The sequence below is a fragment of the Melopsittacus undulatus genome, chromosome Z, assembly GCF_012275295.1.
Source record: "Melopsittacus undulatus isolate bMelUnd1 chromosome Z, bMelUnd1.mat.Z, whole genome shotgun sequence".
NCBI classification, from domain to species: Eukaryota; Metazoa; Chordata; class Aves; order Psittaciformes; family Psittaculidae; genus Melopsittacus; species Melopsittacus undulatus.
In genome coordinates this window covers 52,995,812-53,020,646 of record NC_047557.1, presented here as the reverse complement: position 1 = coordinate 53,020,646, position 24,835 = coordinate 52,995,812, and the positions used below count along the sequence as shown (strand labels likewise).

At 38.1% G+C, this 24,835-nt stretch overlaps 1 protein-coding gene across 5 annotated transcripts in view; it reads right to left on the bottom strand.

The window, feature by feature from the left end:
- The window catches only part of PIGG (phosphatidylinositol glycan anchor biosynthesis class G (EMM blood group)), an 86,773-nt gene that overhangs the window by 39,581 nt on the left and 22,357 nt on the right, over positions 1-24,835 (bottom strand). For 4 of the 5 annotated variants that reach the window (XR_004081349.2, XM_031054192.2, XM_031054193.2 and 1 more), the window contains exons 8-11: positions 24,363-24,644; positions 15,356-15,804; positions 8,298-8,489; positions 311-620 (exon numbers count right to left, since the gene is read on the bottom strand). Coding sequence is in view for 4 of the 5 variants with exons in the window: in XM_031054192.2 (XP_030910052.2) it covers positions 311-620; positions 8,298-8,489; positions 15,356-15,804; positions 24,363-24,644 (1,233 nt within the window). In the remaining variant the exon portion in view is untranslated. The remainder of the gene's footprint in view (positions 1-310; positions 621-8,297; positions 8,490-15,355; positions 15,805-24,362; positions 24,645-24,835) is intronic. The other variant, XM_031054194.2, reaches the window with a different exon arrangement.

Below are 24,835 nucleotides of genomic sequence, written 5' to 3'. Positions count from 1 at the left end.
CACCTCAGCTGAAATTCTTGTATTTATTATTACCAGAACAGGACTAAGGAGACCCACTAACAGACCAAAATTACCCCTGGTATAGATACCTGATACCTGATATTTTTAACACTTTTGGAAATCTGTACTGCGGTTAAATTATCTTTCCCCTATTCTAAAAACCAAACAATAATACAGTTAGAAACTAAACCCTTTTGAGAACTCAGTAATTTTTTTTTGAGATTTAGCTGGCATTTTACTCACAATGAGCAATGTTTCTTTCAAAAACTATTCTTCCTCCCACCCCTGTAACAAAGAGTATTCAGCTTACCTGAAAATAGAAGAAAGCTTGGCCAAACCAGTAGTGCATGACAGTAATCTGTGCTGCATCAAATTTCAAAGGTCTCCAGATATATTTTGTCATCATTGTCTGAATCAACAGACAAAACACCAAGACTGGTAAATTGTGAGGTCTAAATAGAAGGGCTGCTAGTAGAACCAATCCACTGTACACTTCCCATAATCCTGTACTCTTCATGCCAGAGTCTGAAGAAATAACCTGTGACTTCAGCAAGTCTTTGGTACCACTGAAGACTATGCCAAGAACAAACACATAAACAAAACGAGCTTCAGTAATCCCCCTAAACAGGAGGGGAAAAAAAAGTAATAATAATTAATAAATAAATAAAACAGAAATATTAGCTACTTACTAATGTCTATTTCACATGTCAGAAAGTCTTTCAGGAGAGGTGCAGACCAATGCAGTTCTGCCAAACAGGTTAAATTCTAAGGCTAGTACTGGCTATTTCATGAGAGAGCTTTCTCAAATACAAAACTCTAAAAATAGTTTATAATTAAATTGCAAGACATTCAAATCAACTTTACTAAAGAAAGGAGCTTGTGTGAAAAAACTAACCTATAAAATAAAATATCATAGTACTGTAACATGTCAATTAATGTAACAAAAATAAATGTATGTTATTACTATTTAAGGTCTAGATCTATAAATATATTCATATAGATATGCCATTTAGATAGCATAATGAATTTCCCCAAAAATACTCCTTAGAGTGATATGGAATCTTTATTTCAAGAATTAAAGTTACTTAAAAATTACTATTCCCTTTAAGCTGCTCAGTAATTTTCCACTGAACATTCACACAAGCATATGCTTCTTTTTAGCCAACTGAAAAGACAGTGATTGTATTTGAAAATCTTTTTTTCACTCTGCAATTTCTGAATACCTTCAGACATCTTCTCACCTCACACAGCTGCACAGATATACAGACTTTCTGGTTTATACCAGCACATTTTTTCCTTGTAAGTGTACGCATTTTTCAAATCCCTTAGAAATCTCATTACAAAAAAATTGAATGCTTTAAGTTGTAAGCGTAATTAGAACCTTCTGCTATGTTCACTGCACCTATAAATTCATTGGCTTCTTCATTTCCAGTGAAAGCTATGTTCTGAAAAAAAACACAGCATCTCGTCCAAAAAAGCTGACGAAGACAATGACCAGTGAACTTAAAAGCTGTGACCTGCTATTCTAGTAATACAAGGCCAAAGGAACAAAGAAAGTAAAAGCAGATATCTGTCAGAATGCATTGATATTCTTATGTTTACTGGAATAAAAAAAAAAAGTCACAGATCATATAATCTAATCATTAGATTATTAAACTATAATAATAATAATCCAATGAACTCATCAAATTAGCATATTAAAAAATCTGTTGTTTTTGAAAAAGATAAAAAGCCACATTATCTACACATTTTATCCATAACGTAATACACACCATCTTTAGGGATTAGCAGTCACTTTATGCTTGAGTGGTGAACAAACATGTTCTCCTCAAAGTTAACATAATTCACTCAGAACTGAGGATTGTTGAGTCATCTGGACTTAATAATACATGGAGAATTCATAGAATCATAGAATAGTTAGGGTTGGAAAGGACCTTACAATCATCTAGTTCCAACCCCCCTGCCATGGGCAGGGACACCTCACACTAAACCATATCACCCAAGGCTTTATCCAACCTGGCCTTGAACACTGCCAGGATGGAGCATTCACAACCTCCCTGGGCAACCCATTCCAGTACCTCACCACCCTCACAGTAAAGAATTTCTTCCTTATATCCAGTCTAAACCTCTGCTGTTTAAGTTTCAACCCATTACCCCTTGTCCTATCACTACAGTTCCTAATGAACAGTCCCTCACCAGCATCCTTATAGGCCCTCTTCAGATACTGGAAGGCTGCTATGAGGTCTCCACGCAGCCTTCTCTTCTCCAGGCTGAACAGACCCAACTTTCTCAGCCTGTCTTCATATGGGAGGTGCTCCAGTCCCCTGATCATCCTCATGGCCCTCCTCTGGACATGTTCTAACAGTTCCATGTCCTTTTTATGTTGACGACACCCCAACTGCACACAATACTCCAGGTGAGGTCTCACAAGAGCAGAGTAGAGGGGCAGGATCACCTCCTTCGACCTGCTGGTCATGCTCCTTTTGATGCAGCCCAGGATACAGTTGGCTTTCTGGGCTGCAAGCGCACACTGAAGCTGGCTCATGTTCATTTTCTCATCGTCCAACACCCCCAAGTCTCCTCCACAGGGCTGCTCTGAATCTCTTCTCTGACTGCTCTGAATCTCTTCTCTAAAATTACAATTCATAACAAACTGAACAATGTTATTAGGGTGTCATGGGAATAACTATATTAACAAAAGTAAGCAGTTTTAATTCCCATATAGTTATTCTTTCCCCTCTTGCAAAATTCCTAATGAACTGTTGGGGAATATCCCATCTAATAGTTAATTTCCTGCTTAAAAGCATTCATTGCTTTGGTGCTCATATCATCATATAGGTACTACTGGGGCTTGTCTTATACTTTAACAAATGCCAAAGCTAGGCTTGTTCTTCTGTGTTCTTACCTAAGTAAGTTTTACAGTTCATATGGGTAACGACATAAGAACTGATACTGTGATGGAATGAGTTAAGTTATAGTCAAAATCTTTGTTACTAAACAGTGCAGTAGTTTCCTACATAGAAACAAGCTTCTGCCTTATTTCTGTACTTTGCTAGGTGACTTGCACTGATACTACATATACCCTTTTGCTCAGCCAGAAATCATACATCTCTATGACTGCAGCAAATATAAGTTGAACATGCTGTCAATAAATCAGGTGTCAGTAGAAGCAGAGCTAACATCACCAGATCAGACAGTATAGATATTCAAGAGGGGTGACTAGTAATAGTAGGTGCCTGATTATGAACACAAACACTGCTAATTGCATTAACTCTCACTGCCCAAGTGAAGGAGCTTTATGCCCGTGCACACCTAACTGTGACCCACTGCATAGGCTATCATAGCTCATATATGTCTACAGTGACACAGACAGAGGGACAGCAAAACACAAGCCTATGTCCTGAACTTTGCCTTAGGGAAAGTGCCATGAAGCCAACCTCAGGCGTGATAGTTGGCTAGGGCTTGTTGTGCTCATCCCTCCACATCCTTTCCTAGTAAAGCCCTTTGGTCTACCACAGCTCCCACCTGGGGTTCAGTATAATGTGCAAATACAGCAAGCAGTGGTTCAAGATACTGTCTCCTTAGGTGTCTGTAGAGCTGTGAAATCTATGGCAAAGAGAGAGTGAGGAAAGCTGATAGCCCTGAGTCAATGCACAAAGAATGTGCGTTGCATCAAGGGTGCGGCTAAGGGGGTTTCTTCAGATTCAGCCATCTCCTACTGTTTGCATCCAAACTGGGCACAGATAGAAATGATAAGAGATTGCAACACCATAATTCTCCTAAACAACTGTAGCTACCAGTCCTTATTTGGGCTACCAAATGTAAAAGTAGTCAGCCTTCCCTTATATCCACTCCTTATTTTGCATTATGGAGGTATGCCTTAACTCACTTTTCCATGTGAATTCCGATGTGTTACTCAAACTAAAACAAAGACACACAGAGGGTGTCTATATATGCAAATTCAACACTGGCAGGACTTTCAGCATGTAAATGAATTGCCATAGAATAGCTTGTTTCCATCAAAATGATGAACTCTCAGTCAGCCTCCAGACTGGTCTGGTTATATCCAAACTACCTATCAGAAGCAATCCTTGGCCTCTGCTACCTCTCAAACCATGTTTGGGAGAAGACTAGCCAGCCTTGCCTCAAACTGTTGTTATAATGAATAGCACAGATGATCTAGCACATGTGCAGGGAACACCCCCTGAATAATTGACCAATATGGACATGATCATACCTATTTGCCAATATCTCGAAGTAAGCTGCTTTGTTTCTAACTCACATCAGCGTGCACACATTCAATAACTAAAGTATCTCGGTAGGCAGATTTTCCTTTCTAGCAATGAAAAAAAAAAGCCAAGACAATCGTCAGTTATTTTCTCCCAGCCCTTCAAGACAATAAAGGCTCAAAGTATACTGCTAATGATTATAAACACTTCATTACTTGTTGCTTCTCTATGACTTCAGAGATATGCCATTGAAATCATTAACCTGCACTTGCCACATGAGAACTTGGCCCAATGGCAAAGCTGTCATCAACAAAAATGGGAAAAGGAATTTTCTGTCACGTACTTTGAGGTTGTGTCCCCAAAGCATTTTAACCACACAGTAGATGGTTGGTTTTATTTAAAACAAAATAAGTCATAATGGTTAAAAAAAAAATCTATCACATTTTATTCAGCACTGCATAGCTAAATAATAAAGAAGTATAGTAAAAGCCCAGTTATACTTGGTGGAACTAGTATAACCAGAAAATACCACTAATAAAAATTTCTAAAACTAAATTTCTTTTAACTTTAATTATTTTTTTCAGACTTTGGAAGGCCACTTCTCAACTACTGATAACAAATGAGCTTGAATTGAGTATTTATTTTCCACATACAGGAAAAAGAACCAAAAAGCATGAGGAGAAATAATAAGCAACAGTATTTATAAATTCAGTTTTCCTTTTGCACTCACAGAACCAAGAAAAAAGATTAAACCACCACATGACAGTGATGTGGCCTTCCTAAATCTGAGTACAGTGCTATGTTCTGTGGTTTAGCTTTCAGAGATGCAAACCCATACATAATGGTATAAGCAAAGGCACTTTACTATTTTATTCCCTTAAATATTAAGCATTTGTAAAATCCCTGTAGGGCCATTTGCTTTTTCTTTTAGGGGGAAAAAAAAAAACTAAAACAAAACAAACCAAACAAACAAAAAAAAAACCAAAACAAAAACCCACCCAAAAAAACAACCCAAACCAAAATCCATAAAGTTTAGACAGTTCTTCCATTTCTGGCTAAGGCAGAAATTCAATGCCCTTTTTCAGCATCTCTGGTAATTCCAATGTGATTATTACCATAAAATATTATAATATATTCATGCAACTTAGAAGTAAAACTTTAGGAAACAGCTTTGGGTATTTGTCACTATTAAATGAGTTAAGTGAAAACCACTTGATGGAAATTCAGACTAAAAACCCAATTTCTCAGCAAATGCACTACTATTATTTTGTTTGAGTTAGTATGATACTTATCTTTTTCATTTCACAAACTATCATTTTTAAATAATGGAAAATGGAAGGCCAAATTACTGCTTGCATATTTTAATTTAGAGGTTATCTTAGTGTAAACCATAGAAGATGTGATATACTTCAATTGCTTCTTGTCCCTCATCCACCTCCCAGCAGCTGTCACATTCAGAGAAAAAAACCAACACCTTATCTTCAGTAAAGAGTATAGAGAGGAGGAGTTTCAGAGCAAAAGTTCTTCATCTTACAGAGCAAACATTATGTATGAAAAATGCTTTGGCTGCCTACAGCTTTTTCTCATGTTATACAAAATTGCCTCTTCCTTGCACCTGGATTTGGAGTTATTCTGCATCATGAACACACATGAATAAACTTACTTCTAGACATATTTAAAAGAAAGTTCTGGTTTTGCTTCTGGTGGTATTTTAAATAGGCCTTTACCATTTATCACACCAGCAATCTAATGAGCTAGGATTACTATGACAACACATCAGCTAACATCTCAAAACTACTAAGATGTGTGTACCATCTTTTTTGACATCCTGTATTGGGAGCCTTGACAAAGATAACACATTTGGCAAGTCAGTGATCTCAGGCAAATAATGTCTGCTCTAAAAGGCCTTGTACTTTAGGCTCAAGAAGCCCACATTACCATGGGCTTCTCAACGTTCTTGCAAGGGACCATGCTGGAGGCCCTGTGATGGCCTGTGTTGTGTGCTGGGGGGGGGGTGTTAGAAAGATAATTCTGACAGGGTAGGAGCAGACATATGGGTTTGGTTTGGTTGGTTGGATTGTTTGGTTTGGGGTTTTTTCGGTTTTGTTTTCTGAGGTTTGGTGGTTTGCTTTTTTTAACATAAAAGACATGGAAGGGAGGCAGAACCTCTTCACACATGGGAGTGTTCCCATGTGTGCCACAGCATGCTATAGGAAGATTCATCTGGGGTTTTTCTGATGCTGCAAAAGAACAGGTTTACCAACATCTGAAGATACTCACTACCTATATCCCTCTTTTTACTCTATTTTATAAAACAGCTATTTTGTTACACATTTGTTGTTGGTCCTTTCTTACCGAGATCTGGAAAGTGACCTGCATCCTACATCACACTTCCTGCCCCAGGTGCAAAACACGTGTCAACACAAATGTCAGAACCTGCATTTGCTAACCCTACCAGCTTACACTGAGAATCTGAAGGGTATAAAGCTTTGAAACAAACCAGTAAATTTTAGACAAGTCTATAACCAGAGATATATAAAGACCTAGCATAATTTAAGCAAATCACCATGTTCTGTATTTATTTACAATGAAATAACACAAAAAGCCAGTATCTGTCTTGTTTTAATTGCAATCAATACACTGATTATAGAACGAACAGTTTCACAGTAAATGCTCTGCCTTTAGTATGTAAGTACTCCATTTATTTCTCTAATGGCATTTTATTTGTGGCTCAACTGCTGTTATTTATTGTTCAGTCCCACGCTGCAGTATTTTGCTTCTCACTGCAAGGACAGTATTATTCTCCAGGAACTGTACTCAAACACAAAGCAAAACTAGAGGCCACACTCAGAAATCAGGCATTTCCAAATACAGAGCCAAATCCTGCAGACTGTGTAAAGATAACCCTCACTTTCACATCCAGCAGAACTAGCACACAATGTTAGCTTAACACTAGCATACAACTAGAATTATCATCAATATTTGGAGAGACAGAATGTTTGTAAATATATCTAGATATACATACATGCACATTTGTTATAAAACATGCCTTGTTAGCAAATCTGATCTTTTATATGTCCTAACATCTTCTCCTGTAAGGAGAGGATTTTTCCATCTCTGCATATCTTAAGAATCTCTGGCTCTTGATTAAAAAGTGCCAACAGAAACCATTTGTATCCCGATCAAATTGCATATCCATATCAAAATATCAAAAAAAAAAGTTTCAGAGAAAGAGTATTAAGTCCAGAAAATAATTGTTTTACTACTTCTCTTCCACAATCCCTGCCTCCTCATCAAATGACCTAACTGATTCTAGATGTTTTTCCACAGCTCTCTGATATTTACAAAAGCTTGAGGCTGCAGAGCCAGAGACCATCCAACAGTAAAAAGTATCATAATAAAGATAAGTCCACTTAGATACATATATACATATATATATATATATATATATATATATATATATATATGTCTTCCACAAGCACCTGCTGGTGAAAGAGCTAACAGCTTCCTTACAGTTACAGACTAGTTCTATAAGAAACTTAACATCCACATAAAAACCCTTAGCATGCATTCTGCAGCACAGCCTAGGCCTCAAGAGAGATTTGGTTACATCTTGAAAGGCCATACAGTACGGATCAGTCACCAGCAAAGGAAAGATACAGAAAAGTAACTATCCTAATTACTGCCTAAGCATTTTTCAAAACTAAGAAGTAGCTAAGTGAGCTTGGCACGTGCTCTGCTAAATGTGGCAAGTCCATTTAGAACAAGAGGAGATTGTGCATTTGAAGTTTCTTTGCAGCAAAAACACAGGGTATGAAAATTTGGGTTTTCCTCATATTAATTCTTATCTGATTAGCTTCTAAACTGTCACAGTCGAAAGACACTTTATGGAGCTCAAAATTATGCACACACTACAAAATCTGAGTGCTGGCCACCTACAAAATAGAGTTTTATTCATAAGAATGTGATTTTAGACTAGACATAATGTCCCCTCCCACTTCACTCCTTGATATCCAAAGCATTAACACCTCTCTAGAAATAGAGTTACGTATCTGTTGATTAACTTACTTTGAAATATCTTTGCTGCCATGTTGCCATGGAAATATGACATTTCCAATAGCTGCCCGGTAACTGTAGACTCCCAGGAGCCCAAGCGCCATAGCAATTTTTGAAACAAGGGAGCATCTTCTTTGAACCAGAAAGAAGATCATAAGTAGCGATACTGCAGCCAAGAAGGAGAGTTCAGATTTATGTTCAGAGCTGTAAAACAAACAAGCAAACAAACCAACCCCTTAAAAACACTGTAATTCCTGTTTAAAACACTGGAGATAAAGTGCTGTAGCTGTGTCAAAATTAATGACTGCACTGACATCTGTTATGAGCTTTCCAAGAGGTACTGTAAAATATTTTGGTATTTTTAGAAAAGCAGTTTTTTAAATGAGGTTTTCTATTCATACATGCATGTTTAAAAGTATAATTATTGTGTTCCACCATATGCTACTTACTCTGTTAATTATATAAAAACTGAGCTGCATATTGCATAATGGAAAAGGAACTAATGCACTTAAACTAGCATTTTGTTATTTATACATTTTGAAAGAGTGCATTTTGCTTATAGCACAGCATTTCAATTTCTAGCATAAGGCAGAAAATAATTTTGCACTATACTATTAGACCTATTCTCTCTTTTTAAATAGCTGCTAATTTAATTTTAGACATACAAAACATTACCTAGCTAAAATTACCAGAAGTGTACTTACGTAGATTAAAACATACACATCCAAATGTATTATCACAGTAAGATTCCTTTACACAACTACAGCACTTTTACTGGATCCATACATGCAAGGAATAAAGACACTAGATTTGCATCATGGCCAAGAAGATTACAGACATGGTTTGTTTGTTCCCCTGCATCCTAAATAGCTAACGCTCATTCCAGAATCAAGGGCATTTCATTGAGCATGCTGCCAACATTATGTATTTAAATCTACAGTGATCTTCAATTACCACTGCAAAATATAATGGGGTAAGGTAAAGATCTGAACTCAACCCCTACCATAGCTAGTGATGCAATTCCAGAAAGCCCACTGTAATCCAAGAACTGTTAACATTTGCTTACTGCAAATATGCCCAGTACCCCAAATGACCTAGAACCACTTATTTTGTTAGACTTACTTACTGTAAAGAACATCGTGTATATTGTGAGAGCCAAGGGCTCCATCTTCTGTCTTCCAAATTTCAAAATGCCATGATAAAAGATCACTAATTTCAGCAAACTGCCAACCCTGGCTGTTACCTGCATTAGCACTTATGGAACTCCAGTTTTTACCTCTGATTTAATCAAAATTACAGTACTTCTAACAGGTTTACTTTCCTATTCCCCAGTATATGCTTTATCAGGACATTCACCAATAGCTGTCTGACCTATGTGCTTAGAATTCACAGAGAAGAGCATATGGGGCAGAAAAATTGTCCTGCTAGACCTCTCTGCAGGACCCTTCATACAAATTTATAGGACTCCCAAGAGATGCACTGCTCTCTGCAGGCCAGCAGAATAAACTGAGAGGAATAAACACTGGAACATTACAGGAGGGAAAATGTAGCCCTGATGTTTCTCCTATCTACAGGAAGACCCAGTACAAGCAGTGAATACATTGCTCCAGCAAGACAGTGCACCTACCACCTCTTATGACCACAGAACCGTAGAATGGCTGGAAAGGACCTTAAGATCATCCAGTTCTAACCCCCATGCCAACACAACTGATTTAGCAGCCACTGCATTTTTCAAATGAGCCTTTGTGGAAAATTTTAAAAGGTTTCAGGCTATATTCTCCTTGGCTGCTCATCATATGAGAGCGAGATAAATCACAAGTAAATAACAGCACATCATCATCGTCATCCTTGTCTCTTTATCTAAAATAGTCAATCCACTTCTGTTAGGAGACTCTTGCAGGCAAACCCAACATAGCAACACATAAAAATTAAAATAAGCATTCCTAACTGCAAGAAGTAACTGCTATATCAAGCAAGACACTCACTAACAGCTGCAACTCTCTAGAGTGAACACTTGAAATCATACTCTCACCCCCTCAAAAAGAAATAACATTTTCAGAGAAGGCCCGGTGGGCAGCAAGGTTCAAAGTCCACATCAGTTAGTAATGATGTGTTCTTAACTCCTAGCACAGGAGTCTATAACCAGCTCATGTCCAAGTTTTCTGGGAATAGTCCTCTGTGTTTTTTTTTTTTAATTTTTTTAGAACCATGTAAATCCGTTGGAAAAAAAAAGAGGGGAAAAAAACCCCCAACAAAACAAAACCAAAAAAACCAACCCACCGTGTTCCAGAGTTTGCTGATAAAACAAAAGAAAACAAAACAAAAACAAAATAAAAGGTTTCATAGTAAGTTAAGTCAGTTCAGTATAAACCAGCTACATTTTCAAGACTTTGCAGCCAACATTCTTAGGCCACTAAATGCATATCAAATTAACATATATTTTGAAAGGGTATTGTCATTGCTCAACACAGAGTCCACGCATTCAGCAAAAGTTCTGAATGACTTTGAGATTCTACTCGGAAATACAAGCATTAATGTGCTACACTGATCTCAGCTGAAATGTACTGGGTTTTGCCTAAACCACAAAACTGAAAGTGAAGAACCAATGGTCTTCTGAGACAGAACCTGGAGATGAGGAAAGGAAAAAAAAAAAAGGGTGCTTCAGCTATATGTTTTTACTCTAACAGCCTGTGGTCTACACTGTCATACTTCTGGTACCAGAATTAAGGTTGAAGACATTTCCTTCCACTGCTTTGCCCTCGCCTCACTACTGCAAATCAAGCAGAATGAAAGGAATTATGTATGTGTAAAATTCACATTTTATGCAGATAAAGTCTTTTTTAGTTGTTTACTTTCATTCTAATATGTACAATAGAATACAAAAGAGTCACATGGAATGGAGGGAAGGGTATTTGGGGGGAAGGGTATTTGGGGATGACTAAGTACATCATTAAAAGAAAGTACTACCATCTTCCTATGGTGTTGTTTCTCATCACTTTTATTCAAGCTGATGCTGTCATTGACACCTTTCCCCTTCCACACTGAGCTATGTAGCAGCTCTGACATCTGAGTATCAGTTCTGACCAAGATTAACAGCAAAATAAGGCTAACTGCATACCAACTAATTAAAAGGAAAACCCGACTTCCAAGTAAATTTAGGAACTGCATGTTCTCTTCCACTTCATCTACTGTCTGATTTTATTATGTTATTTTTCCCAGAGTCTTTTCTTTTGCGCTTTGTACCAGGTTTCACAGAGCTCTCTGCAAATAACAAAGAATATTTCCTTTATTTCAGCGCTGCTGAATGCATTCCTAGTACCCAAATTCAACACGTTATAGATAGATTGATTTTCTGGGTTTGCTGCTTACATTTTTCCATGCACAAACCTGCACAATAGTCTCTCTCAAATGCTGAGCCCCTTGAGCACTGTCCAGATAAGCAAAATATTAGTCTGAGTGTGATGTCTAAAAGGCATCACTAAAAAATGGGCTATTAAGACATAACTATGCAAATTAAACACATACTTAAAATAGAGTAACAATCAACCTTACAGACTAGCAATGCATTTTGGGAAGAGGAATAGGTGCATTATGGAACTTGGCTTATCACCAACTTTTAATTTATGCTATAAGGAAAACACATCATCTCAATCCTGATCAACACACTAGAGAAACAGATATCTCTACCACCCTGCTCTCTTGTGAAGGAGAAGCAAAAAAAACATTAAAATTTCCAACAGAAAAAAATGTAGGCATGCTTGCTGAATAGGAATTCACAGATACTCTACAAACCACAGGATGTGCAAAGATTTAGTTGCATCATTGACTGATCTTTCCAGAGCTTGTATAGTAAACAATTTAATACTAAAAACCTCACCTACATCACATCACTCAAGTCCAAAAACTGTACACTTCAAATGCTGCTATTTTGAGCAATCTTTTAACCCTATACAGCAACTGAAGTATATGTCAACATGGTGACATATATTACATTTTCCTTTTAGTCTAAAAACTGCTCCATTGATTTAAGTCAGGATGTAGCTCCACAGCAGCCCAAGCCAACCTGTGCCAGAGCTGCCAGGGTTCTGCTCTTTCACCTACTCCTTAAATGTAGCAGTAGTTACACTAATGAAAGAAAGAAAGCATAACTGTGGCAGCCCAATTGGCACATCTTTTTAGCCTGCCATGGCACTCTGAACTGTTCCATAATCTTCTTAAAGCCCCGAACAGTAAAAGTTTGTGAGTCATTGTTTCTTTCTCAGATTTGAAAGGCAACTGGGTTTCTGTAACGAATGCTTGACAGTGGTAGAAATTAAAAACTGTTTATGACTGCAGCACTTAAAAGGATGCAGATACTTCCAGGTTTGGAGGTTTTTTCCTACAGGAATTTCAATACCAGCAGTGCTGGCTTGCACACTCTTTCCTCCCTGCATTTGTATTACTAAGGCAGCCCATTTACTTGTGAAGCTGGATGGTAAATCAGAGTGGGAAGTGGTCCACATGAAAGCCAAGAGTCCCCCACACTATCCTGGGTTATTTTACCAGCCTCATCTAGTCAATGATTTAGTTCACCATCCTGGCAAAGCAACAGCCATGCTGGTAGAATATAGGGCCAGTGACGGGAGGAAGACAGCAGGTACTTTGCCTTGTAAGGCAAAGAGATCCTTCCATATTGACATATTGGAGGAAGTGCAGTGAAGGACTGCAAAAATGATAGTGATGGGATTGGAGTATCTGTCATACAAGAGAAGCTCAAAGCACTGAGACCATTTAGCTTCAAGAAAAGAAGGCTCAGTATGGATCTTACCAGCCTCACTGGAGGTGGAAAGTGTTAAAAAAAGTTGAAGCCGTATTCTTCTTCATGGTACCCAGCAAAAGGACAAGAGGAAGGCAATGGACACAAACTGAAATACAGGAAATTCTGTTTAAATAGATGAAAAATTTTGGAGAGAAAAAAAAAAAAAAGAAGAAAAAAAACCAAAGAAGAGATTGCCCAAAATAGCTGTGGAGTCTCCATGCCTGGAGATACCAAAGACCCAACTGGACACAGATCTGAATAATCTGTCCAAGATCACTCCACTCTGAGCAGGGGGACTGAAACAAACCATTTCCAGATATCCCTTCCAACCTCAGCCATCCTGTGATTCTGCAGTTTTTAAAGATGGATAGGAATTCTGCAAAACACACCAAATCACAGGAAAAGAAGAAAGAAACACAAAAATAGCCTTCTCCTTCTCTTTTCCCCCTCTCTCCCCAACAATTACAAAAGAGTAACCCAGAGCAGGTGTTAGGAGCTTTGGGTTACTTGAATGCATTGCCTGGAAGCTCCTAAGAGGCAATAGAATCATAGAATCATAGAATAGTTAGGGTTGGAAAGGACCTTAAGATCATCTAGTTCCAACCCCCCTGCCATCACCAGGGACACCTCACACTAAACCATATCACCCAAGGCTTCATCCAACCTGGTCTTGAACACTGCCAGGGATGGAGCATTCACTACCTGCCTGGGCAACATACACAGACTCTCAGCTCTTGTTATAAAATCAGGAAGCCCTAGAAACACTTGCTTTAGCTGCAGAGAACATTCTACCCATGCTGTCTCTCTCAGTCCCCACAGCCCAAGGCTATAAGAGGTTTTGCTGCTCTATAGGCATTCCTTGCGCCAAGAAATCAGAGGTGGGAGCACACTTAACCAAGACAGATTCTTAGAAGTCCAGGCACACAAACACAATTTTTAGAAGGCTGGTAACATTTCCAAGTATCAGTAAACATTCCTGGGGGACCATATGAGCAAAAGTGTATCTCTATAACAATGCAATTTTTTCACCTGAAAGAATGTCAACTCCTTGTTTCACAGCATTGTGGCACTACTCCACTCCAAAGGAAAGGGCTGACATTCTGAAGAAGACATCTGACACAGGAATACATCTAGATTAGATCTAGATTAGATCTAGCCAATAGATCTTCGGGAGGTGCTCAGGATTAATTACAAAAATCCTCCCAGCTGCACCAAATCACACCTAATCCTGCTTAAGCTCATAACAACTTGAGTTCTCTGTCATGTGGGACTTAATGTTGGAAATGTAGCATTGCTTCCTCGATCCCTTGCCTCATCTGAAGAGGAGGAATGCATAGCAAAAGCTTTGGTATAGAATTGCTATATTGAAATAAATTCCCTCTTAACTCATGTCTTCCAGTACCATTGCCTGTCACAGCAATTAGCATTTTATCTGTAAGGCTGCCAATAAGTAACAAGTTTCATATTGGTTCATTTGCTCATGTCACTTTTAATGAATGACGAATGACATTTCTTCCACGTGGAACTCTTCCACGAGATACTAGCAAGAAATCTACTTATACAGCACAGCTCCCTCCCCCCATCTGCTGTCTGCAAAACCCTGACTAGTCAGCTACAAGGTATTGCATCTCTGTCCGCCAGATGAAGTAGACAACTCAGATATCAAGTACTCTTCATATCTGGATAATGACTATAGTTCTTCACACTACTAAAAGCTAGTAGAAAAAGTAGAAACCCTTCTCCATTATACCTGAAGTTTTAAAAAATGCTTTCTTGTTCATCATACTACATTTGAAAAACTCCTTCAGTTTTCCACCCACATATTTTATGTCTGTGAAAGACAAGGAAGAATTCTATCTGCAGCATCTTCTCCTTCAACTTCATAAAGTTTGGAACTAAGCAAAATCTTCAGCCTTAATTTCAAGGGTTTAATTCCGTTACACAATTTTTAATTTCCCAAACCAGACACCGTTGACTTGCACATGGAAAATATTTACTTTTTGCCTCTGATAAACCTATCGTGTATAATTGGCATTAATTAGCTAAGCCATGGTGCAGGGCAAAGATTATTATTGATAGTACACAAGGAATTACTCCTGCAGGAAACAGAAGTGAAAAATTCATTATGTGACTTCACTATTTACCTGCTCTGCATGTTTGCAGCACTTTCTAAACAGAGACTGTACAGAAATGTACATACCTATTTTACCAAATGAAACATACATTAATTTTTAATTAAGACATAAAGTATGACAAGAAATCAAATACCCACCTTGTCAACCAGTGTCCAAAGTCTGGCTGATGAGCCCACTGGACACCTGTCTGATTCAACGATCGAAGCAGCCGACAGCAAATAAGGATGATCCATGGACTCGCTAAGCTTATCCACTTATCTGATCCTCTACTGAATTCAGCTGAAATGGTGGCCTTGCCCAATTTTGAATCATCTACTGCTGGAATGTCTATGTTCTTGTACTCAGAGTCTTCCTCAAAATTTTGTTTTACAGTGGTACTATGTTGAGGGTCATATTCTTTCAGAAGAAAATTGTTCCTACAAAGTTCCTGACCCAGCACCAAACAAAGTGTATTAATTAGAAAATACCAGGTTTGATGTTCCTCTTCGACAAAACTGCTTGCCCCCAAACTCAAAACATGGCCAACTGTTCCAGCCAGAATCAGCACATCAATTTCTGACCAACTGGAACTGGACAAAACTGGATTCTGAAAAACAAAACAAAACAAACAAACAAAAAAAATGGTGAAAGTATACACAAATTTCACTTGTTTAAGCATTCATACTATGCTTACAAAAATTTCTTCTAAGAAAACGGCAAGACAAGTTATTTTTATCTTGACAAATACCAAAAATTCAAAAAAGAATCATTTCGGTGTAGCCTATTTAGCTAGCATTGCAACTTAATCATACCTTTTAAGGTGACATTCTTTTTAAACGAAAAAGCTTCTCTACAAATAATCATCACAACTCTATAGATCAAGATTCCCTAGCACCCTGTGACAGCAGGTTTGAAACAAGCTCTGTTCCTGCTGCATATCTGTAGAAATTAAAGTAGAAATCCTGCAGAAATCAAACCCGAGATACAGAAAACAGGTAATTTTCTAATAGTTTCAATCTGTGCTACCCTTAGTACAGTGACAGCCTTCACTACTAAAATTAAAAAAAGTTACTTACAGACAGTACGACGGCACCTTTTAACCTTGCAGAGCTCAAAACGTGTCCTTCATCATAAAATCTACTTTAAACCTTACCCATCAATTACTTATTTCACATGCTGTGCCTATCCAAAACCACAAAATTCTCTAAAGCCTCCTTTAGTTTGATTTTCTGTTCACAGTGGCTACTAGGAATTGCCTCATCATTACTGACCTCGATGATACAGATAAAAAGAGAGCATAAGGGCATGTGTAAGGTGAGAGCATCTGGCCCATCAATGCTATCAGGTAAAGGACCTTTTCAGCTCACAGGGAATACAAAGTAACAGGGAAAGCCATAAAAAGACCACACAGAGACACAAACCTGCTAAGTAAGCACTACAGGAGACCATAAAGATGACCAAAACTCTTCAGCCATTAATTGACAGGCCATTAAGAAACCACAAGCATAGCTGTGAAGAACATCAGCCTGGCCTTTGCAACAGATAAGGGGGAAGTGACAGAACATGAGTATTACAGATATCTGGTGGTGCCTGTAGATCTATACAAACTCACTAAACAAAGCTTCAGGAAAGTGTCAAAGGTGGGGGAAGAACAGGCTGGAGGCAGGGGCAAAGTGAGAGGAGGAATGGATAAGGAGCCAGAGTCACACATAAGCTGGTGCCATATTTCACTGGCCAAGACCTGTGCCTGATCACTGTGGTCTATTCTGTATTACTAAATCCTTTCTTATCTTTCTGTGCAACTCCAGTTCTTGTCCCTCTTGTGGGTGCTGCAAGTTCTCACTGTAACTCAGGATAAGCCTGCATGCCACAGTTTGAGACAGAGCAAGTAAAAGAAAATGCCTGCAACTGTGGCTGGATCTTGGGTTACTGAACCCACACTTCTGTAGTGCCAGTGAGGGTCCATGTGCCTGAGACTTGAGTAGGGACCACAGGCCATAAGGACTGTACGCCCAAGGTGTCAGCAACTGGGTGATCAGAGTACAAGAGAGGTGAGGGTGTCAGCAACAGAAGTGACCATGGATCATCAAGCTTGTAGGGCGGCATCAGCAGCTGGAGGGCCCAGAGTGCACACCTATGTCTGAAAGGTAACATAATGCATCTCTACCTGTTCAGCTTCTCCTCAAAGTCTGATCCAGAGGCAGGAACATGGGTGTGGGCTGAGTATGTACAGCTGGGCTCCAGCAGCAGGGCAGGACAAATGCCCCAGCTCTGGAAGACACCAAAGCCAGCAGGGCTTTCCCAAGATGCCTTAACAAACAGGGTTACGTACTTGCGAAGCATTCTGAGAAAGGGAATGTCAAAAGTCATCCTTTACTATTTTATTTTCTCAATTTTGCCTCTACTAGAGAATGTCACAGACTATCTCAGACTGGTATTTTAGACACCTAATAAACAACTTAAAAGCCTCATTAAAACTGCTGATGCCATTTTTTCTTCAGGAAAAGGATCTCTGAACTTACTTTCATGTACTTCTTTAACTGCACACTTCAAGTGCATTATCCTCCTACATTTGACCTTATGAACAAGCTTTAAAGGACAGCCTTGAATATTCATAGAGATATATCTCATAGGGAATGTACTCACATTCAAAGATGTGCAGTGTATTGCGATTCCTGAACTGTTTAAATAATTTGTTAGAAGAATATAGAAACTCACAAATCTTAGAGCAGGTACAAGAAAGTGGCTGTAAACAATACAAGTATCTGAGTACCTTAGATGCCAGTCTCACTTATGTTTAAGATTTACTGACAGCAGTATATGTATTTTGGATCAATAAGCAAAACTATGTAATATGGAGAGTACAACAAACATACTTGATGCAAGAAGCTAAGACTATCCGGAATTTTGCTTTGAGGAAAAATTTTGCAAAATCAAGATTTTAAAGATGTGAAAGAATGCAGAAGGTATAGTTAAAGTTATCAAGTACTTACATCCCCTCCATTTCTTGTGCTGTTAAAGAAATAAAATCATAGAACCATAGAATGGTTTGGATTGGAGAGGACCTTAAGATCATGTAGTTCCACCCCTCCTGCAACGGGCAGGGATGCCTCACACTCAACCAGGTTCTCAAAGCCCTGTCCAACCTGGCTTTGAACACTGCCAGGGATGAGGAAGCCACAGCTTCTCTGGGCAACCTGTGCCAGTGCCTCACCTCATAGTAAAGAATTTCTTCATTACAGTCAACCTGAAGAATCACCCATTTAAATTTGAATCCATTGCCCCTGTCCTATCACTACAGTCCTTGGTGAAGAGAAATATATTACAAAGTCACTTCACTTAGAAAAAAACCAAACCCACAACAAACCCCAAAACAAAACCACTTTTAAAAACCCCAAAGCAATCCACCCCACCCCACCAACAAAAAAAAAGGAACTCCTCATGAGGCTACAGACAACAAGAAGGTTGGGGGGAGCAAGCACTATAAATTTAGCACAAGAACATTCATAATCAGAAAAACGGCCCAGACACAATCTACATTTACTAGCATTTGATTTCTTTGGTGCTCTGAAGACCACTCCTTTTTGTTTAGCACTCTACTCTGAAAAATTAAATACCATAAGCTGGTATTTGGAACAAAAGGACAAGGTAGTCCGTGCAAAGACCAAAGACCATGAAATTCACAAAGCTGAGACAAAATCTGTACATGACTAAACTACAGAAAATTTAAACTCCAATAATTTCATCAGGCTGACCTTAAAGATCTTGGCTAACTAAATAATGAGTGAGCACGAAAGCACCATCTGTTTGCAGAGACAAAGGAATCAGAGATCCTCAACAAATGAGAATGAACCAGTCTTCAATACAATTCATCTTCTTTATAAGACAACATAAAATCCATATAAGTATTGCTCTCTTGTATTTGGTTGCTGTTAGAACTGATAGAAAAACTGAAAAAGTGATGCATTATCAATAGCGAACATGCAAAAGTCTCAATAAAGTGATGGTATGAGCGTAAATGTCCCAGTGTCAAACAGAAATCTGTATTTCTTGCCTGCTTATATGACTCTCGAAAGTCCAAAAGAGAGGGAAAAAAAACCCCACCAAAACCACGTTACTACTATATTCCCAAAGGATTAAAGTCCAAGGGCATCTATTGATAAACCACATTTCAGATCAGAGTTGGCCACATGCAAAATGAAAACTTATCCTGCAAATTATAATCTCCTGAGCCTTAATGATCTAAAAATACTAAAAATAACTTCATAAAATTTTTCTAAATGCATTGGTAACCCCTCATGTATGTACTGTGCCTTATTAGGAATGCCATCATTACAGGGTTTTTTATAGCCTGACCTCAGATTGCTTTTACTAAATTTTTTAGATCTCATTTGCAGGCACAGAAATGTAGGTCCTACTCTGATAGCTGCAGCTCTGTCTTTCTAGCTGCTGAACACCTCCAACCCTCAAGAACTCAGCAGGCACTCCAGATACCGAAAGACTCATGACTCACACCAGTATCTTGGCACACAAACTTAATACAGAACCTTTGGTTTAGAAATTTATAAATGCCAGACTTTCAACTTAAGCCTACTATCTCCCAAGCCTAGGTAGCTTTGTCATTCGACGTATCAGCATTAGTAACTAAGAAATACAGAAGTGGACGTCTTTGCCCTGTCTTTGAACATATCTCGCTAGTTTGCAGAAGTGCCAGAACATAAACAATGGAATACATGCATCTCTGCCTATGAAACTTTCATTTTCTGCAATTTGAAATAAAACCTCCCACAGTTTATCATCTCGGTCCAATTCCACCTATGTGGCTTCTGTATGGTTGAGACTAAGGCATTTTCACAAATATTAACCATCAAAAGTTAATGCCTGAGAAATTTTTCAATCACTTTCAGAAGAGAAACAATTTATTTTTCATGCTCACCATCACCCACAATTTACATACTCATCATTCTGCTCCCTTCTGATAATTAGAACTCTCTGCACCTTCTTGATTCCCAGCAATCATATCTTTCCTATGACAGAGTCATACAGACCACACTTTTTCCTATACTTTGTTTTTCCTTAAGTCAAAAAAAAAAGAAAAACCAAAAAAAAAGAAAAAAAGGTACAATCACATTAATATCTTTCATTTTCCATTCAGCAACAATACCACACAGAGGAGGAAAAATAAAAATATTTTAAAATAAACAGTGTGGTTTAAAATAAAAATAATATCTTGTTTACATAATAAAACACTACAATTCCGCATAACAAAAATTCTCAAAAGCTGTATTTGACAAGCATTAACTTTCATGTTCTATTTTAAAAAAACTATCAGTTTTATTTGTATCAGAAATAGGAAAAAATACAATTACTAGTAGTAAATATCATACTTAAAGTCAACTACCAAGCAATTACAATGAAACCATGAACCATGAAGTCAGAATTTTTGTCAATTTTCTGTAATTCATAAAGGGCTGCAGAACTATTTAAAGCCTGAAGTGTCATTAAAAGAAGGGACTGGTGCTGCTAGAAATATAGTAATCAGAACCTATAAATAACAGTCAGGAAACAGATGCTAACACTGCCTGCACTGGTCTTCAGAAAATTCATGAACTTGGTAATCAGTTTCTATATTCAGCCACAGTGGAAAGAAAGCATTACAAATGAGAATCACTTCAGAGAAATCTTTAGATGTGAACGGAAACAATTTGTAGGAAAAAAGCTCCGAAGCCATTAACAGGAGAGCTTATCTTAATAACTTTTAAAATACCTACATTTTATCACATAGCATGAGCTCAGAAAATGCTTTTAGCTTTTTTAACTAGCAAAACCCTGAACCAAGATTCTACTCCTGCTATCAGAAAAGAAGGAATTAACAGCTCTTTCAGAAGTGAAGCCCATATGCAGATTTGCACTGCAGAGATGCACAGGTCACAGACACAAATTCAGAGATATATTAGCATTAAGTAATAATCCCAACTCACATAGAAGGCCCTTCAAGATCAAGACATAGCATACATAGACAACCAGTTTTTTCTCCAGAGTCTAGGTATTCTATTGGAAAAAAAGAACAGAAGGTGGTATACGAAGATTTGTGAACTGTAGTGGTTTTGCCCAAGTTACTGGTAAATAATGTCTTGCATCCATACCGCAAGCAACACCAGATTATCCACTGCTCCTTCTGCATCCTCAGACTCTTTGTATAGGCAGCCATCTGCAAAAAAAAAAACACCATACCATTCTGCAACAACCCTGAGACTAGTAAAAATGTAAATGTAAAAATGTAAAAATGTTAAAAAAAGCTCCAGCTGCAGTGGTCCCTCAGATGCAGAATGAAGGATGCTGGAGGCAAAGATACAGAACTGTATAACGTATCCTGGATATAATTTCTAATCAGTTTGTCTGGTTTTGCTCAGCTTGTCCTCAAAGGCAGATGTACAGACAAAGCAGGGGTGGGGAAGGAAGAAAACTGAAATCTAAGATGAAGACTTTTCACACATACTCCTGTCCATCCTCCCTACACATAGCTGATGATGAGGAATCATCAGAAATGGCCAACAGATTATGGGTATGTAAATAGCACTTTCTCCTCTACAGTTCCTCAGAAAGATTCATTCTAAAAGCAGAACAGCATAGGTTGTATGGGAGATTCTTTGTATGCGTACCTTGAGGAATTATTTGCCTCCATCAGGGAGCCAGCAATTAATTCCCTTCGTTAAGAAAAGCCTTTCTACTGAATTCAAGTTTTGAATTCCAGGAGACATTTTTTAATTGCTGCTGTGATCACTGACAGAGCTGCTGTATTAGCAGTATAAAACCACCTACCGGAAGTTGCTCACACCAGCAGCTGTCTCTCACCAAGAACGAAAACATGCCAAAAACAGATGGGAATGAAACTCTAATACTCAGAACAAACTAAAAAGGCAGACCTCATCCCTGTCAACCAATACCCTATTCTAAACTTAGTAATAGCCAAGGAATAGCAATATTTTCCCAGATTCCAGTCTTTGACCTAGTAGGAAAGCATTCTTCCTGAGTCATATAAGGTTACGTTAAAGTTAGTCCTACAGCAGTGGGTGTCACAAGGAATTATCTATGGATTAATAAATGTTTGGAAATAGCAGAAGTGAACTGAGTCCATTTCAAGACCAATGCACAACAATGTACCAACAGTGCTAATACACTGTAGAGCCAATCATATCATTCAACAGATTACTCCATTCACATTAATATTACCACCTTCTTTTATCTGCCATACAAAAAAAACGACCCACAAGCATCACTAGCTTTGGCAGCAAAACATTTAACATTACTCTAACACAAAAATTTTCAGTACCAAAAGCAAACTGTGATTTACACTGACAAAGACCATTCTGTTAGCAGGTATACATCTGAGCTGAAATTTCTTTCCCTGATTTAATTGAGCAGACATTGTTAGCTGACTTGTTCCTCTATTTTAGTCTTCCTAAATACCTGCATTCAGCTCTGGAGCTGAACGTAAGAAGAACATGGACCTTTTGGAGGCCACGAAGATGCTCAGAGGGCTGGAGCAGCTCTCCTATGAAGACAGGCTGAGAGAGCTGGGATTGCTCAGCCTGGAGAAGAAAAGGCTTCAGGAAGGCCTTAGAGCAGCTTCCAGTACTTAAAGGGGCCTACAGGAAAGGTGGAGAGGGACTTTTTACAAGGGCATGTAGTGATAATATAGAGGATAACGGTTTTAAACTGAGAGAGATGAGATTCAGATCAGATATTAGGAAGAAATTCTTCACTATGAGGTGCTGAGGCACTGGCACAGGTTGTCCAGAGAAAATGTGGCTGCCCCATTCCTGACAGTGTTCAAGGCCAGGGTGCACGGGGCTTTCAGCAACCTGGTCTAGTGGAAGGTGTCCCTGCCTGTGGCAGGGGGTTGGAACTGGATGGGCTTTAAGGTCCCTTCCAACCCAAACCATTCTATGATTCCATGATTCTAAATGATCAACAGACACACGGTTTTATGCGGTGAACAAATAAAAACACAGGAATGAAATACCATGTTGTATCAACAACTCCCTTTTTAAGAGTTTTCAGTATACTGAAATGAACCGCACAGAGTGCAGCATTAATCTCCACTCAGAAGCAGTGAATTTTTTGAATTATATGAATACAGCAGCTATTAGATGTTTAAGTCAGAAAGTTTGCTTTTTAGCTAGAAGAAATGTCATCATATCACTAAAGCAATGCACTTTCCACACATTGTCAATACACTAAAAAATGTAAAATCGAAAAGTGATTCAAAGAAACCCAGATTGACAAAGGACTGTACTGCACAGAGGCTATAGCACTGAATAGAGCGCTATGAGCATTAAACTTCCTGAATTTCTTATACCTTTGAAAGATACGATTAACAAGCATCAGAAAAAAAACAGCTAGAGACTGATTTTATGGTGACTGACAGTTCTTAGCATACTAAGTCTAACAATGAAATAAGACATTGCAAATTCTTGATATTACCTGAATACCACTCAATACAACAATAAAACTCATCAACCTATTTTACAGGTGGTAACTACTCACACAACTGAGAACATTCCTGAGCATTCCAAAGATTGTAACAAACTCAGTTTCATAAACTTAAAAAACTTCAAAAGTTAACTTAAAAAGTAGAAGAGCCAGATTAATTTTGCTTCCTCTATTACAGTTTCAAAACTATTTTTGAAAAAGCATTAAGAGTACAAATACAAGAAAGGGTACTGGCAAAATGTTTTCTTATTAGTCTTAGAGCACTAATGTATGTGGTATTTGTGAAAGGACAGATCATCACCACTGCATGTTGTTGCAAAATATCATACATCTACTTTAATTGCAATTGTGAAATATCACTATGTAACAGCATAAAATTCCCACACAGCATAACTGTTTCTGATCTCATAAAATTAACTGCAAAATAATTTATGCTAATTAGAACACTTCTTTAAGTAACGTGAAAATAAGCACTTCTGTGATCTTCTTTATAGAAATCAGTATCATGCCACAGTGAACACAACATCTTTCAATTACAAGTTTAAATTATTCAAGTCACATTACAAATAATAATTTAAGTACACACAAAGAAAACCTTCATAAAGCTTTATCTGAAAGTATGCCATAATGAGCAAAACATTCTGAACGCTAATTAATGCATGCTCTCACCTTCACTGGAAGTCTGGAATTATCAAAGACCTTTGCAATGGCAGACAAAATACCACACATGAGTGCGGATATCAGCATCATCACTCCAACTGCTGTGAACCAGGACATACTGCAGAAATAGCATAAACTTTCTGCGGATGTGCATACAATGACGTGAACTGCACAAAGCATCAGACACACCAAGTAAAACAGCAGGGAGAAGAGTGGAGGGGAAAGCGGTACTTCAAATTCTGCCCTGCTGCTCAAGGCTTTTGGAATGCTAAGCAACAGAAGCAGCAGAACCTAGAATAAAACAGAGAATTAATACTTAAAGAATCTGGGTTAGCTAAAACATAGAGTGAGAATTCACACACACACACACACACACAAAATCATACTGTTGTGATTCTGCTAATACCGTGTCATTCTGCTAATATATACACTTCATCAAAAAATCTGTGAAGAACTATACTGGATTTTTTTATCCCCAGTAA